The sequence below is a fragment of the Nerophis ophidion genome, linkage group LG26, assembly GCF_033978795.1.
Source record: "Nerophis ophidion isolate RoL-2023_Sa linkage group LG26, RoL_Noph_v1.0, whole genome shotgun sequence".
Classification (NCBI taxonomy): Eukaryota; Metazoa; Chordata; class Actinopteri; order Syngnathiformes; family Syngnathidae; genus Nerophis; species Nerophis ophidion.
This window is the reverse complement of record NC_084636.1, coordinates 28,948,995-28,963,190: the sequence shown is the minus strand read 5'-3', so window position 1 is coordinate 28,963,190 and position 14,196 is coordinate 28,948,995. Positions and strand designations below refer to the sequence as shown.

Here is a 14,196-nt window from a genome sequence, read left to right as displayed (position 1 = left end):
ACACTGATGGAGGGAGCTGCCATGCAAGGCGCCAACCAGCACCCAACAGGAGCAAGGGTGAAGTGTTTATCTCAAGACACAACGGACGTGACGAGGTTGGTACTAGGTGGGATTTGAACCAGGGACCCTCGGGTTGCGCACGGCCACTCTCCCACTGAGGTTCGCGCTGGGATGCTAACTGGGGTCAAAATAATTACTTTGCTACTTACTTGAGTTGGAATTCATCTTCCACCAATGAACCGCAGCTACCCTTTGCCAGCAGCATACAGACGCAGTAACCACCACTATGTTTGACTGGGGTCAACACAATCATCTTGCTACTCATTTGAGTTGGAATTCATCTTTCAGTCAATGAACCACAGCTCCCCTGTGCCAGCAGCACTCATGCAGGTCCGTATTGTGATGCTGCGACCACCATGCCAGCTACATTGATAATTACCGCAGAGTGTTAAGTCACTTTCAGTGTATAGTCAATCCATACTGCTATACAAGCTGTACACTGACTACTCTAAGGAGTGAAAGCCGTGAAATAGTGTGCCTAAGAGGACTCTGGATTAACTGACTGATAAAGAGTTGTGGTCAAAACTTTTGACCACATACACTTGTAAAGAACACAACGTCATGGCTGTCATGCAGTTTTAAATAATTTCTACAACTCTTATTGTTACAAAACTGTGCCATGCACTTTTATACTTCCAAACAACTGTTTGCACAGTTGCTCTTAGGACCTTAAACTGCTTTGAAATGGCTCCAAGTGACTCTTCTGACTTTTTTAAGTCAATGATTAGTTTTTTACAGATCTGTGCTGAGTCTTTAACTTTGCCATTGTCACGTTTGTAACCGGGTCTAATGACTGCATCACATGAGCCCTATCTTGATGGGCTCAGAGAAGTCAACAGGTGTCGTATCATAATCATAATCACACACAGGAAGTTAAGAGGCCATGCCATGAAGGTCATTTTAAATAATTTAATTTAATTTTCCTGAGGGAACTCTCCTGAAAGAATCAATAAAGTACTATCCATCTATCTAATTTGATTTGATTGTAACTTTTCCATATCACCATAATTGATAATATATGATGCTGTATGTATACTTTTGACCAAGCAGATTTGGTCACATTTTCAGTAGACCCATAATAAATTCATAAAAGAACCAAACTTCAATCAATCAATCAATCAATGTTTATTTATATAGCCCTAAATCACAAATGTCTCAAAGGACTATACAAACCACTACGACTACGACATCCTTGGAAGAACCCACATAAGGGCAAGGAAAACTCACACCCAGTGGGATGCCAGTGACAATGATGACTATGAGAAACCTTGGAGAGGACCTCAAATGTGGGCAACCCCCCCCCCCCCTATAGGGGACCGAAAGCAATGGATGTCGAGCGGGTCTAACATGATACTGTGAAAGTTCAATCCATAGTGGATCCAACACAGCCCGCGAGAGTTCAGTTCAAAGCTTCATGAACGTTTTTTGTGACAAACCATAAGAATTGCAGAAATTATTGGAAACTCAAGACAGCCATGACATTATGTTCTTTACAAGCGTATGCAAGCTTTTGACCACAACTGTATACTTTTGTTATTGTTCCATATCTTGCATCTCACTCCTCATACCTTCCCAGCTCCAGTTCTCCTGGCCACAAAGGTGGCGCAGGCTTGGCAAACCCTCCAATGCCTGCCAGTGTAGAGGTTCTCACATGTCACCGATATTCCAACCTGAGGTACAGCAAAAAACACATTATTTGAAATAAGTCTGCAATAAACTTGGATATGCACTACTGTGTCATAATTTAACACAAACCTCCATACTGGATGTGAAAGCTCTGTTGACCTTTGCTATGATGGTGACTACATTTCCCACCCTGCAACATATACACACACACACACACATGCAAACGATTGTCTTTACCATCAACATGGAGAGGTGATGCCACTATCAACACAGGCTGAACCCCCAGCCATCATTACCCTATGGTGTGTTCAAAATTGATGTCATCTACAGACGCAGTAACACAGGAGCAGCCGGCATGTCTCTCAGCTGAGAAGGGAGGAAAAGAACAATTGTTTACAATATACAAACCTCCTTTCTAATGGACTTTGTGAACTTTGTAAATAAAAAAAATTTCAAAAGCAGGCTTCACTACACATCCGACAATCCGCCAGTCAGCTATAGACGTACGAGCTGTGAGTATGATCATTTCGTTTTTTTTCTTCAGCAACTGGGCTAATCTAGCATGACGTTGTTGTTAAAAAGTGAGTCTAATGTTAGCACTGTAGTTTTCTAGTGTTTTGTTCCTCTCCTGCTGCGCCTGCGCCTCTGCAATCTGCACACCTGACGCTGATTAGAGCTTGACGGCTTTTTTAAGCCAGTGTGTCCTGTGTTTCAGTGCCAGAATGTAGCTACCTGTATTGTTTTAGTAAGCCTACACGTCTCTAGCTCCTTTTCATGTGCCTACTCGCTCTCTGTTTCCCCTCCTCTGCGCTCATGGTGTCTTGTCCTGTGGCGTCATCCTGCAGCCTCGCGCCATTCTCTGGTTTCGAGCTGTGTCTCTCGTCTCCCTGGATCCCCTTTGGACTACCTGCTGCCTTCCTGGATCTCGACCTCTTGCCTGGACACGGATTCTGACGCCTCGCTCCTGTCCTTGACCATTTGCTTGCCCACGGACCTCCGAGCCTGCCTTGCCCCTTCTGGACTTCCGCACCTCTCACAACACGCACCTTCAACATTGTACGGTAACACTCACTAGCTAGACCAGGGGTGTCCAAAATGCGGCTCGGGGGCCATTTGCGGCCCGCGGGTAATTTTTTAACGGCTTTAAGCACATTATAAAAATACGATTAAAAAAATAAAAAACTGAAAAAGTGGTATAAAAGAGTAAAGAGGTGAAATGTGACAAGAAAATGTTGCAATGTTTACTCTAATAACACAAAACTGCCATGCAGGCTGTTATTTTCTTTAAAAAAATGTTTTTAACCAAAATCAATGTCACATTAAATATTCCACTTTGAGATATTTTTGGGGGAAAATGTTGCATATTTTGTGTTTGCCATATGAAAAATAAAGTTTTTTGTTTTTTTTTCTAAAGAAGGGCCTAATAAGAACAAACAAAAAACATAAACAACAGTAAAAGTTATAATTGACAGATGATCTGAAGTTGATCTCAAGACGATTGTTGACAGTTAATAGTAAAAAAAAAAAAGTTTTTTATTTTTAATGAGTAGGACCCTATTGGATCCCCAATAATTTTAGTGCGATTTTTTTTAGTGTGTCATTGCTAAAAAAATAATAACAAATTGAAATCAATGGTCTTTTGAAAGTGCCCTGCGATGAGGTGGCGACTTGTCCAGGGTGTACCATGCCTTCCGCCCGATTGTAGCTGAGGTAGGCACCAGCGCCCCCCGCCACCCCAAAGGGAATAAGCGGTAGGAAATGGATGGATGGATGGGTGTTGTGTGTTGACATTTTTAAGGCTCCAATTATTCTATAATCTCAAATATTCCACTTTAAAATTCTATTGGGGGAAACTATTGCATATTTGGTGTTTTTTTCCCCCATAACAAAACAGGGTTTTCTTTGACAAAAAGGGTATACAACTTAAATCTTTAAAAATAATAGACCTAATGTTGATCTATAGATTTAAACCTTGAATAACAATAGTACAAAATAATGTTACATTTTGGGGTCCCTGGGATCAAGCCTGAGTGGAGGCCTAAATGTATATTTTTACACATATATTGTATTGGTTTTTGAAATAAAAACATATCAAAATGGCTCCCGCTTGCTTTGATTTTTCAGTGTGCGGCCCTCAGTGGAAAAAGTTTGGACACCCCTGAGCTAGACGCACCACATAGTCACACCATACACCTCTGGAATTACGACACACATCATTTTATTATATTAATAAATACGCCTAAGGCTAAAGGAGGTCCCTGCCTCAGTGCCCTCTCCTTCTCCACTGAACCATTACATTATGTCCCATGCCTTAATGTCACCTTGTTGTGTGTGATATACTGCATTTGTCATGTTGGTCAAGTGCAGAGTTACAGTTATGTAAAACACACTCAAATACAGCGTAGTACCATTTAAAGCTACAGACACACAAACCAGCGTGTTGTTAAAAGCACTTTTAAAACTGTCTACACTCCAGCATCACGTCTAGATTTGGGGCAAGATTCTTCCAATATGCTGTTGTGGGACCTCTGAGACTTATCTAAACTTGTTGGAATATACTAAAAAATGGGACCTTTACTATCATATGCATTTAGGTATACTGTATGTGTGCGTGGCTTGATGATGATGTTGCATTATGAGCTCAGATATTCCCTGAAAAGGAGGGAAAGTACAAAGTGCAGGAAATATAGAAAGGTGATAGGATACTGTTGTTTTTGTCCTTAGTGTTATCAGTTTGACACATTCTAATTGAGGCTCTTTGCCTTTACCTGACAGGCAGGCAGTGGAGTCCATCCACTTGAGAAGCTGCCCAGCGCTCAGCTCGCCGCAGTGGTTGGAATGGCAGGGCAGCACTATTTGACTCATTTTCACTTCCGTGGGGTTTCTGTACGGCTCGCCGTTCTCCGTCACGTTGTGGTCGTCGTTCACCTCTGACATCATGACTACACAGACAGGGGACATGTGACAGCGAGTCACGGTGTCAAACATGTCATTGCAGTTAAGCTGTTGCACACTGTAAAACTTTTAGTTCTAAATTCACAGCAGACTGTTTAATAACTGCATTATTTTTACAGCAACACCTACAGTAATTTACTGTGGAATGTCTGTTTATGCTTAATCACAATAAGTAAATGCTCTAACTCACATGCGGCTCTTAAGTGCCACCCTAAAGGCTCCCTGGAGCATTTTTTAAAAAAGGATTGAAAATTGAAAAAGGTTTGGGAAAATTTTTGTTTCTGTATGTTTTTTTGTTTGAGGACAAAAATGACACACACCTTTTCAATTGTTTGAAAGCTTACTGTTTAATATGTTTGTGTGTATGCTTCACTGATGAGAGCATTTGGTGAAAACCATTCTTGAACTCACCATAGTGTGGTCTGTGACCCAACAGTTTGTTTGTATGTAAAATCTTCCACTCCTTCTTTGTCTCATTTTGTCAATCAAAAGTTTTATGCTGGGTGTGAATGCACAAAGGTGAGCTTTGTTTATGTTATTGACTTGTTGGAGTGCTAATCAGGCATATTTGATCAGTGCATGACTGCAATCTAATCAATGCTAACATGCTATTTCGACTAGCTGTATGTACATATTCCATCATTATGCCTCATTTGTAGGTATATTTGAGGTCAATTAATATCCTTTGCTTTTATCCTCTTTGTATATAATTTACTTTTGCATGTCTCATGGCACATTATCAGTATGTAATATTGGCTGCATTTCAGATTGTTGTTTGTGTTCCTTGTTGTTCCAGACCACAGGAAACGTTAACGAGCTTGCCAAAGATTGCAATAAATTTATTAAAAGAAGACAGCTTGCCGTTTCCTTTAACTTGGACACACACATATATACCTTTGGTCATTAAACGCCAGTAATTTCCAGGGGTTATCTCACCTTCTGAGTAGCCTCTGATTCACTAATAGTGCATAATGTTGTAAAAATGTGTAGAATAAATATTAAATTTCTAAATTTCTGTCAACGAAGATTTGCTTCAGCCTGCGACACAAAAACATTTTGATAGTAGGCTATCATAGCTAATATAGACACTTACATTATGTGTTGCCTTCATTATAAGACTTATATACGGCTTTTCATTTTTTGCGGCTCCAGACAGATTAGTTTTTTGTATTTTTGGTCCAATATGGCGCTTTCAATGTTTTGGGTTGCCGACCCCCGCTCTAACTTTACAATTGAAATTTTATAGTTAACTACTCTTTCGGTTTCGCAGCATACCACCACTTACTTTGATTACAGTGGATTACTGTGAAATATATTTAATTTGCTGTGAAATATGAGGATATTGTAATTTCTAACTGTCATTTCTTGTAATGTCACGGTAAATCTTGATTACAGTGTTTTACTATAAAAAAAAAATACTGTTAAATGCGGTGAAATCCTGGTAGAGTTTTATAGTGCATAGGATCTGAGTGTAAACAATACGTAATCTGCATTTATCACTATCATTTTTTAACAAGCTGGTTTTTCACTTTTAGTAGAAGCATTTAAGTCTCACCTTAAAACTCATTTGTATACTCTAGCCTTTAAATAGACTCCCTTTTTAGACCAGTTGATCTGCCGTTTCTTTTCTTTTTCTTCTATGTCCCACTCTCCCTTGTGGAGGGGGTCCGGTCCGATCCGGTGGCCATGTACTGCTCGCCTGTGTATCGGCTGGGGACATCTCTGCGCTGCTGATCCGCCTCCGCTTGGGATGGTTTCCTGCTGGCTCCGCTGTGAACGGGACTCTCGCTGCTGGGTTGGATCCGCTTTGGACTGGACTCTTGCGACTGTGTTGGATCCATTATGGATTGAACTTTCACAGTATCATGTTAGACCCGCTCGACATCCATTGCTTTCCTCCTCTCCAAGGTTCTCATAGTCATCATTGTCACCGACGTCCCACTGGGTCATTATTGTCACCGATGTCCCACTGAGTGTGAGTTTTCCTTGCCCTTATGTGGACCTACCGAGGATGTCGTAGTGGTTTGTGCAGCCCTTTGAGACACTAGTGATTTAGGGCTATATAAGTAAACATTGATTGATTGATTGATTAAGCAAGGTTTAATCACAAAATCTGGATTACTCGTTGAATTTGAATGGGTTTTTGTCAGATGGATTTTAAGATTTAGTAAAGCTTTGGCCCAGAAACCAGCGTCATAATTACACCAAGTATACAGCCAAATGGGTTTGCAAGAAGACTATTAAAGTATAGAATGTTCCAAAGCGAGAAACCAGACTTAATTACAATGTAAAATCTGTAGCGAGTTCTGTAGGTTGGCTATGCTGATGCCTCTCATTGGCTGACAGATTTGGAGTATTTTTGTAAGGTGAAGGACTGGGTCAATACATTACGGTATATCCAAAAAAAGAACTGGTACAATTATAGCAAGAATATTTAACTCAAGTGTTTAAGAAGCTAAATTTCCAGAAAGCTACGGACCACTATCAGTCTTATTTTTTATATTCCGGAGAACCAGCGTCCTTTACAGTCCTTTTTTTATTTTGCCAGAGTTACAGGCGCTCTGCTGTTTTTAAGGACCTTCTGCAAAAAAGCTCATCAAAGATCATCTTTATGATAGCACTCTTGTGTTTTTAAGAATCTGCTGCAAAAATGTGAGTCTCTCACAAGTTTTTTGAACTGAAGCCGTGGGCCACTAGTTGAATAGTCCAAAAAAGAGGACCTAAAATGGAACCTTGAGGAACACTATAGTATGCCTAAAGTTGTTGAACAAATGACTACTGACTGCATCTGTAGTAAACAAGCTCCGGCAACATCTTAGTTACATAAATAACAATAAAGGAAATGAAATTAACTGACAAAAAGGAGAGTACTTGAAGGGATGCCTTGAGAAATGCCTCAGTCATCTAAATCACAAGTTTGGACATGTGTGCTATTTTTGCTCGCAAGGTTAAAATGTCAATGCAAGGATCTGCATTGGTGTTCCCAGTGGTCCAAGTTATTCTATACAACACAAACACTCTAGTGCAGGGGTGTCGAACGTACGGCCCAGGGACGGGTCAGGCCCGCGAACAGGTTATATCCGGCCCGCGGGATGAGTTGGCAAAGTATAAAAATGAGCCGAAAATTTTTGAATGAAATAAACTGCTGTTCTAAATGTGTCCACTAGATGTCGCAATAGCAATTCTTTGTATCTTAAGCTATATATGTTAAAAAACAACAAAAAAACAACACATGATGTCAGTGCACCAGTCGAGGAAAATGAGCAAACTACATAAATAAAATCCTGTAATTTGATTTTGATATGTTTTTATCTTGATGGAGTGAAAATTAACACCAATGAGTTGACTGATGAACATTATCACATAATTTATTCATAAAGTAAAAATAACGACAAATAAAGATAAAATACTATGAACTGCAACATGTTAAGTTTAAAAAAAACAAACAAATGACATTATCATTTGTACATTTTCAGAATGTGCTTTTTCTATTTTTAAACAAAGAAAACAATCTGAGGTCGTCTTTATTTTTAAGTTATTGTGCCGCGATTTTACCAGTTAGGAGTAGATTTTTCTCCATCGAAAATGAGTTTGACACCACTGCTCTAGTGTTTTTAGGAATTTGATATGAAATTGTTTCCCTCTCAAGTTTTGAACTGAACTCGAGGGTCGGAATGGCGTCGTTCTCGGGCTGCCAGTTGAGTAGCCCTGATTTAGCGTGTCCACACTGCTGATTCTGGGCTGCACAGAGGTATAGTGTTTAACACATTTACATCACAGGGCAGATTCAGGTTCAAATCTGTCTTGGAATATCCCTGTGTGGAGGCCCATGTAGTCTGTCTTTTTTCCCACATTTGAAAACATGCACGTTAAGTGTGTTTGATATACCAACAAATGTGCACTTCATTGACTAACTGCAATATAAAAAAGATCAATCAGAGTAATACATAATGTTGGATATAAAGAACATACAAACCCTTTATTTATTCAAATATTATTGAAATTAAATTATTTGGTGAATTTGCAAACAGCTAAAGTTATGTACAAAGCAAACTATAACCTACTACCTAAGAATGTACAACAATTATTCTCAACAAAAGAGGAGAAATATAACTCAGAGAAAAATCTAATTCAATACATGTGTATGCCCGTACAAAACTTAAAACCTTTACCATATCTCTATGTGAAATTAAATTATGTAATGGATTGACCAAATAAATCAAACAAAGCACCAATATGATTCAATTTAAGAGACTGTTCAAACTACAAGTGTTCACAAAGTACACAGAACAAGAATTATGATGAACATCTTGAACCCGTTTTTTTTTCTTTTTTTTATTGACACAAAGATTATTTATGTATTTGTTTGCTTACTATGGTATATTATTTATTTATTACTTATTTGTTCCTTGTTAAGAGAACAAGGAAATCAGAATCAGAATCGGAATCGGAATTAGCTTTATTGTCATTACACAGGGTAACGAGATTGAGGTCATTCCATACAGTGTGATGTGTGCATGCAAGAAAACAATGTACAAATATATAGAAATATAAAAAATATAGGAGTGCAAAGAAAGGAGTGGAAGAGAACAGTGTACACTCTGTAAAAATGTGACTATACACTCTGTACAAATGTACACTCTGTACAGTGGGTGAAATGAATGTATACATGAATATCTACATGAAAAAACAGGGTGGTTGGTGGAATAGATTATTGCACCAAAGAGAAGGCAGTTATGAGGGTCAGTGGGGCAGTCCATTCAGGATGGTTATGATATGATATAATATGGTTATGGTTATAATATAATTGCTATGGTATGAAAAGGCCTTGTCAAATTTAATAAAAGCATTTTTCAATCATAAAGATTATTATCAATTTGAAAAATAAATCTTAGGCTTAGGCAAGGCTGATTTGAAAAATAAGTACTAATCAAATCAACAATACATTTGCATACAATATGTATTATGTTGTGTTAAAATAAACTGAATTAATAATAAATGTGTTTTCTAACTAAATTAAACTGTTTGATATTGTCATTACTGCAACAAGTGGTGAAAAAGTGTATTACAACAGAGTACCGCTGCTGCCGATACGGACCACGGCTGAAAAACAGATACCTGTATATTACATTCTACTTGGTGACCAGTGTTGGGTCACTGCCCTATGGTTAAGAAACATTGGCATACAGTATATGCCATCAACATGTCTTTGCAAAGAAACACGCCGATGGCTCCCACTACTTCAGTCTTATGGTGAGTTGTTTTTTCATGCTAATTTTTTTTGCTGTTTTTATCTGACACACATGGAAAGCCGGTCCGTGAAAATAATGCATACTTTAAACTGGTCCCTGGTGGAAAAAAGGTTGGGGAACCCTGCCGTAAAGGACAAGCAGTAGAAAATGGATGGATGGATGCTTCTTCCTACTCCTTTTCAGACATGCTGTAATGAAACTACTGGAAATGTGTGATGCATCACATTGTATCGTATGCATGTTCGATATAAACTGAACTGAACGGAACCTTTTTACACCCAAAATGTCAGCTAGTATCAGCTCCAGCTCACCTGTATGAACCCTGGTATAGAAGATAGATGGATGGATGGCCTCGCCTTCTTAATTTTATAACAGGGGTGTGACACCTACGGCCCGAGGGCCGGATTAGGCCCTCGAACAGGTCTTATCCGGCCCACGGGATGAGTTTGCTAAGTATAAAAATGTACCTGAAATTTTTGAATGAAAGAAACTGCTGTTCTAAATGTGTCCACTTGATGTCACAATAGCAATTATTTGTATCTTTGTAGATGATGCTACATACCGTATTTCCTTGAATTGCCGTCAGGGCGCTAATTAATTTAAAACCTCTTCTCACTCTTGCGCTTACCAAAGGCATGCGGTAAAAGTAAGCATGCGCTAATTATTTTAAAACGTCTTCTCACTCCGGCACTTACCAAAGGTAGGCAGTAAAAATTTGAGTGTGATGTAAGCTTGGACCTTAAATCCTACTGAATAGCTGTTAATCTTCTTCCCTTTGTGCGATTTCAAATTACCAGTATTGAAATCAGCCTCCTCCATTTTGAAAATGATGACAGGGGAAGTGTCACTCGTGATGTCACGAGTTTGACCCCGTGGTAATACTAAGCATGCGTTAATTATTTTGGGGAAGCGAGTTTGTAATTCATGGCAGGCGCATACTGTAAGCCCTGCGACAATTCAAGGAAATACGGTATGTTGTCTTTTAGTTTTATCCTGCCTTGTCCTTTGTCTGCACCTGTGTATTCAGCGATTCGTCCTCGGCGAGGGGCGGACCTTGAGGCACACCTGCTGGCAATTAGCCCGCCAGTATTTAGACTCGTCACTGACAGCTTGGCCTTGGCGGTTAATGTATCCTGAACCACTCTTGTGCATGCGCCTGCTTCACCTCACCAGACCTGGTACGTTGTTGCTACTTAGTCCTGAATTCCCTAAGCTCTTCTGTGTTGGTTTCCCATACTCCCTGAGTTAAAGGGGATTCTTTTGTTGGACTTTTGCCCTGCTCAGTGCGCCCTGGCCTTTTCTCCTACCGACCTCTGAGGAACCTATTTTTGTCCAGGTTACATGGTGTGCACTTCTGCCCCACCGCCCTTAGTTATCCCTTCTGTCTTATTAAATAATTTCATGTTTGTAATTCCACCTTGTCTCCCATCTCTGCATCCTGGGGTCACCCCTCCTGACCAAGACCATAACAACATATGTACAAAATAAACCCCATGATGTTAGTACATCAGTTGAGGAAAATTATCAAACTACATAAATATCATACTGTAATTTGATTTTGATATATCCATCCATCCATTTTTTACCGCTTATTCCCTTTGGGGGCGCTGGTGCCAATCTCAGCTACAATCGGGCGGAAGGCGGCGTACACCCTGGACAAGAATCCACCTCATCGCAGGGCCAACACAGATAGACAGACAACATTCACACTCACATTCAAACACACTGGGGAAAATTTAGTGTTGCCAATCAACCTATCGCCAGGTGCATGTCTTTGGAGGTGGTAGGAAGCCGGAGTACCCGGAAGAAACCCACGCAGTCACGGGGAGGACATGCAAACTCCACACAGAAAGATCCCGAGCCCGGGATTGAACCCAGGACTACTCAGACTTTCGTATTGTGACCTGTTCCACCATGCTGATTTTTCTTTATCTTGATGGATTGAAAAATATAGGCTCCAGCACCCTCTGCGACCCCGAAAGGGACAAAGCGGTAGAAAATGGATGGGATGGATGGAGTTGACCGATGAACATTATCACAGAATGTATTCCGAAAATATAAATAACGACAAATAAAATATATATACTATTAACCATCCATCCATCCATCCATTTTCTACCGCTTATTAACCCATCCATCCATCCATCCATCATCTTCCGCTTATCCGAGGTCGGGTCGCGGGGGCAACAGCCTAAGCAGGGAAACCCAGACTTCCCTCTCGCCAGCCACTTCGTCTAGCTCTTCCCGGGGGATCCCGAGGCTTTCCCAGGCCAGCCGGGAGACATAGTCTTCCCAACGTGTCCTGGGTCTTCCCCGTGGCCTCCTACCGGTTGGACGTGCCCTAAACACCTCCCTAGGGAGGCGTTCGGGTGGCATCCTGACCAGATGCCCGAACCACCTCATCTGGCTCCTCTCGATGTGAAGGAGCAGCGGCTTAACTTTGAGTTCCTCCCGGATGGCAGAGCTTCTCACCCTATCTCTAAGGGAGAGCCCCGCCACACGGCGGAGGAAACTCATTTCGGCCGCTTGTACCCGTGATCTTATCCTTTCGGTCATGACCCAAAGCTCATGACCATAGGTGAGGATGGGAACGTAGATCGACCGGTAAATTGAGAGCTTTGCCTTCCGGCTTATTAACCAGTAACTGTAAAATAAACCCAACATTATTTTGATTTTTACAATTTCAGAATATGCTTGTTCTATTTCTAAACAAAGAAAACGATCTGAAGTCGTCTTTATTTTTAAGTTATCGTGCCGTGATTTTACCAGTCCGGCCCACTTGGGAGTAGATTTTACTCGATCTAAAATGAGTTTGACACCCCTGTTTTATAAACATTAAATAATTTTTCATGTTCCAACTATATTTAAAAAATGGTTATGTGTATAATAATAAATATAATCGCTGGATTGGGAAAGACAAAACCTGGAGTTCCTGATGTAGCCTACAAACCACAGGAATTTAGACAGCAACAAGTTCAAACTTTCCCATATTCATCGGGACAAACAGTAATTATACTGGAGAGATATATGGTTTTGCATGTGAACTTATCATTGCAATGACCTTTCTTCTGACTCCAGGTGCTATTTGTGATCCGGTGACAAACACAACACAAAGCCTGCGGTGTTTTTTTTTTTTTTTTTAACTTTGTTTTGGAAAAGTTTGGAGCGTATCCATGTAAACGTGAAAGGCGAAAACAAAAGTGTTGATATTGGAAGTGAGCAGACTTACCGGCGAGGAGTACGTTAAAAACCGGGTAGGTGAGTAGCGAAAGACGGCTCGGGGAGAAGTTGTCTTCATTTCCCCATTTTTAAGTGACAACACACTTCAAGACTGCCACTAGAGAGAAAGAGAGAGAGACATTGAGAGAGATAGAGAGGGAGGGAGAGAGAGAGAGAGAGGGAGAGAGAGAGAGAGAGAGAGAGAGATTCCCTTACACTGGCTACTGCTTCCTGCATGTTTTAAGGTGGAATTACTGTTACCACAACCGGAAGTACAAATGGGTCAAAAAAAATAAATGTACCTTAAAAATTGTTGGGGCAAATATATTAATAACAATGATATGAATGATAGTAATTATTATTACACATTTTCATCGTCTTTTTTTTATGTATTACAGTTTTTCATGCAGAATTCTATCAATGCGCCCAATCACTGTGCATTTCGGTGTTAAATTCATATGCACGTTGCATATTTAATTCATATTATTGCATGATACATGTGTTTTTTTTAAATATTTATTTTGATTTATTCATTTGATAGGGAAATCATAATACAGGTAGTGAGAAAACAGACAATTGTTTTTTGTTTTTTTCCCCTCCCCCAAAGAAATACAAAAAATACAATAAAAAAATACAAATAATATATATATGCATACATATATATATATTTTATACATATACATATACATATATAGGGCTTCACGGTGGCAGAGGGGTTAGTGCGGCTGCCTCACAATACGAAGGTCCTGCAGTCCTGGGTTCAAATCCAGGCTCGGGATCTTTCTGTGTGGAGTTTGCATGTTCTCCCCGTGAATGCGTGGGTTCCCTCCGGGTACTCCGGCTTCCTCCCACTTCCAAAGACATGCACCTGGGGATAGGTTGATTGGCAACACTAAATTGGCCCTAGTGTGTGAATGTGAGCGTGAATGTTGTCTGTCTATCTGTGTTGGCCCTGCGATGAGGTGGCGACTTGTCCAGGGTGTACCCCGCCTTCCGCCCGATTGTAGCTGAGATAGGCGCCAGCGCCCCCCGCAATCCCAAAAGGGAATAAGCGGTAGAAAATGGATGGATGGATATACATATA

General features: G+C 40.3%; 1 protein-coding gene and 1 long non-coding RNA gene across 2 annotated transcripts in view; one reads left to right on the top strand and one right to left on the bottom strand.

The window, feature by feature from the left end:
* acot11b (acyl-CoA thioesterase 11b) overlaps nt 1-13,280 on the bottom strand; it is a 34,679-nt gene extending 21,399 nt beyond the window's left edge. Inside the window, exons 1-5 of the mRNA XM_061888210.1 lie at nt 13,123-13,280; nt 4,455-4,628; nt 1,983-2,052; nt 1,816-1,876; nt 1,629-1,730 (exon numbers count right to left, since the gene is read on the bottom strand). Coding sequence (XP_061744194.1) covers nt 1,629-1,730; nt 1,816-1,876; nt 1,983-2,052; nt 4,455-4,626 — 405 coding nt within the window. The 5' untranslated portion in view covers nt 4,627-4,628; nt 13,123-13,280. The remainder of the gene's footprint in view (nt 1-1,628; nt 1,731-1,815; nt 1,877-1,982; nt 2,053-4,454; nt 4,629-13,122) is intronic.
* LOC133543568 (uncharacterized) lies at nt 1,999-5,172 on the top strand. Its single transcript, XR_009804409.1, has 2 exons — nt 1,999-2,198; nt 2,532-5,172. It is a non-coding gene; the product is annotated as an uncharacterized LOC133543568 (long non-coding RNA).
* Nucleotides 13,281-14,196: the final 916 nt, after the last annotated feature.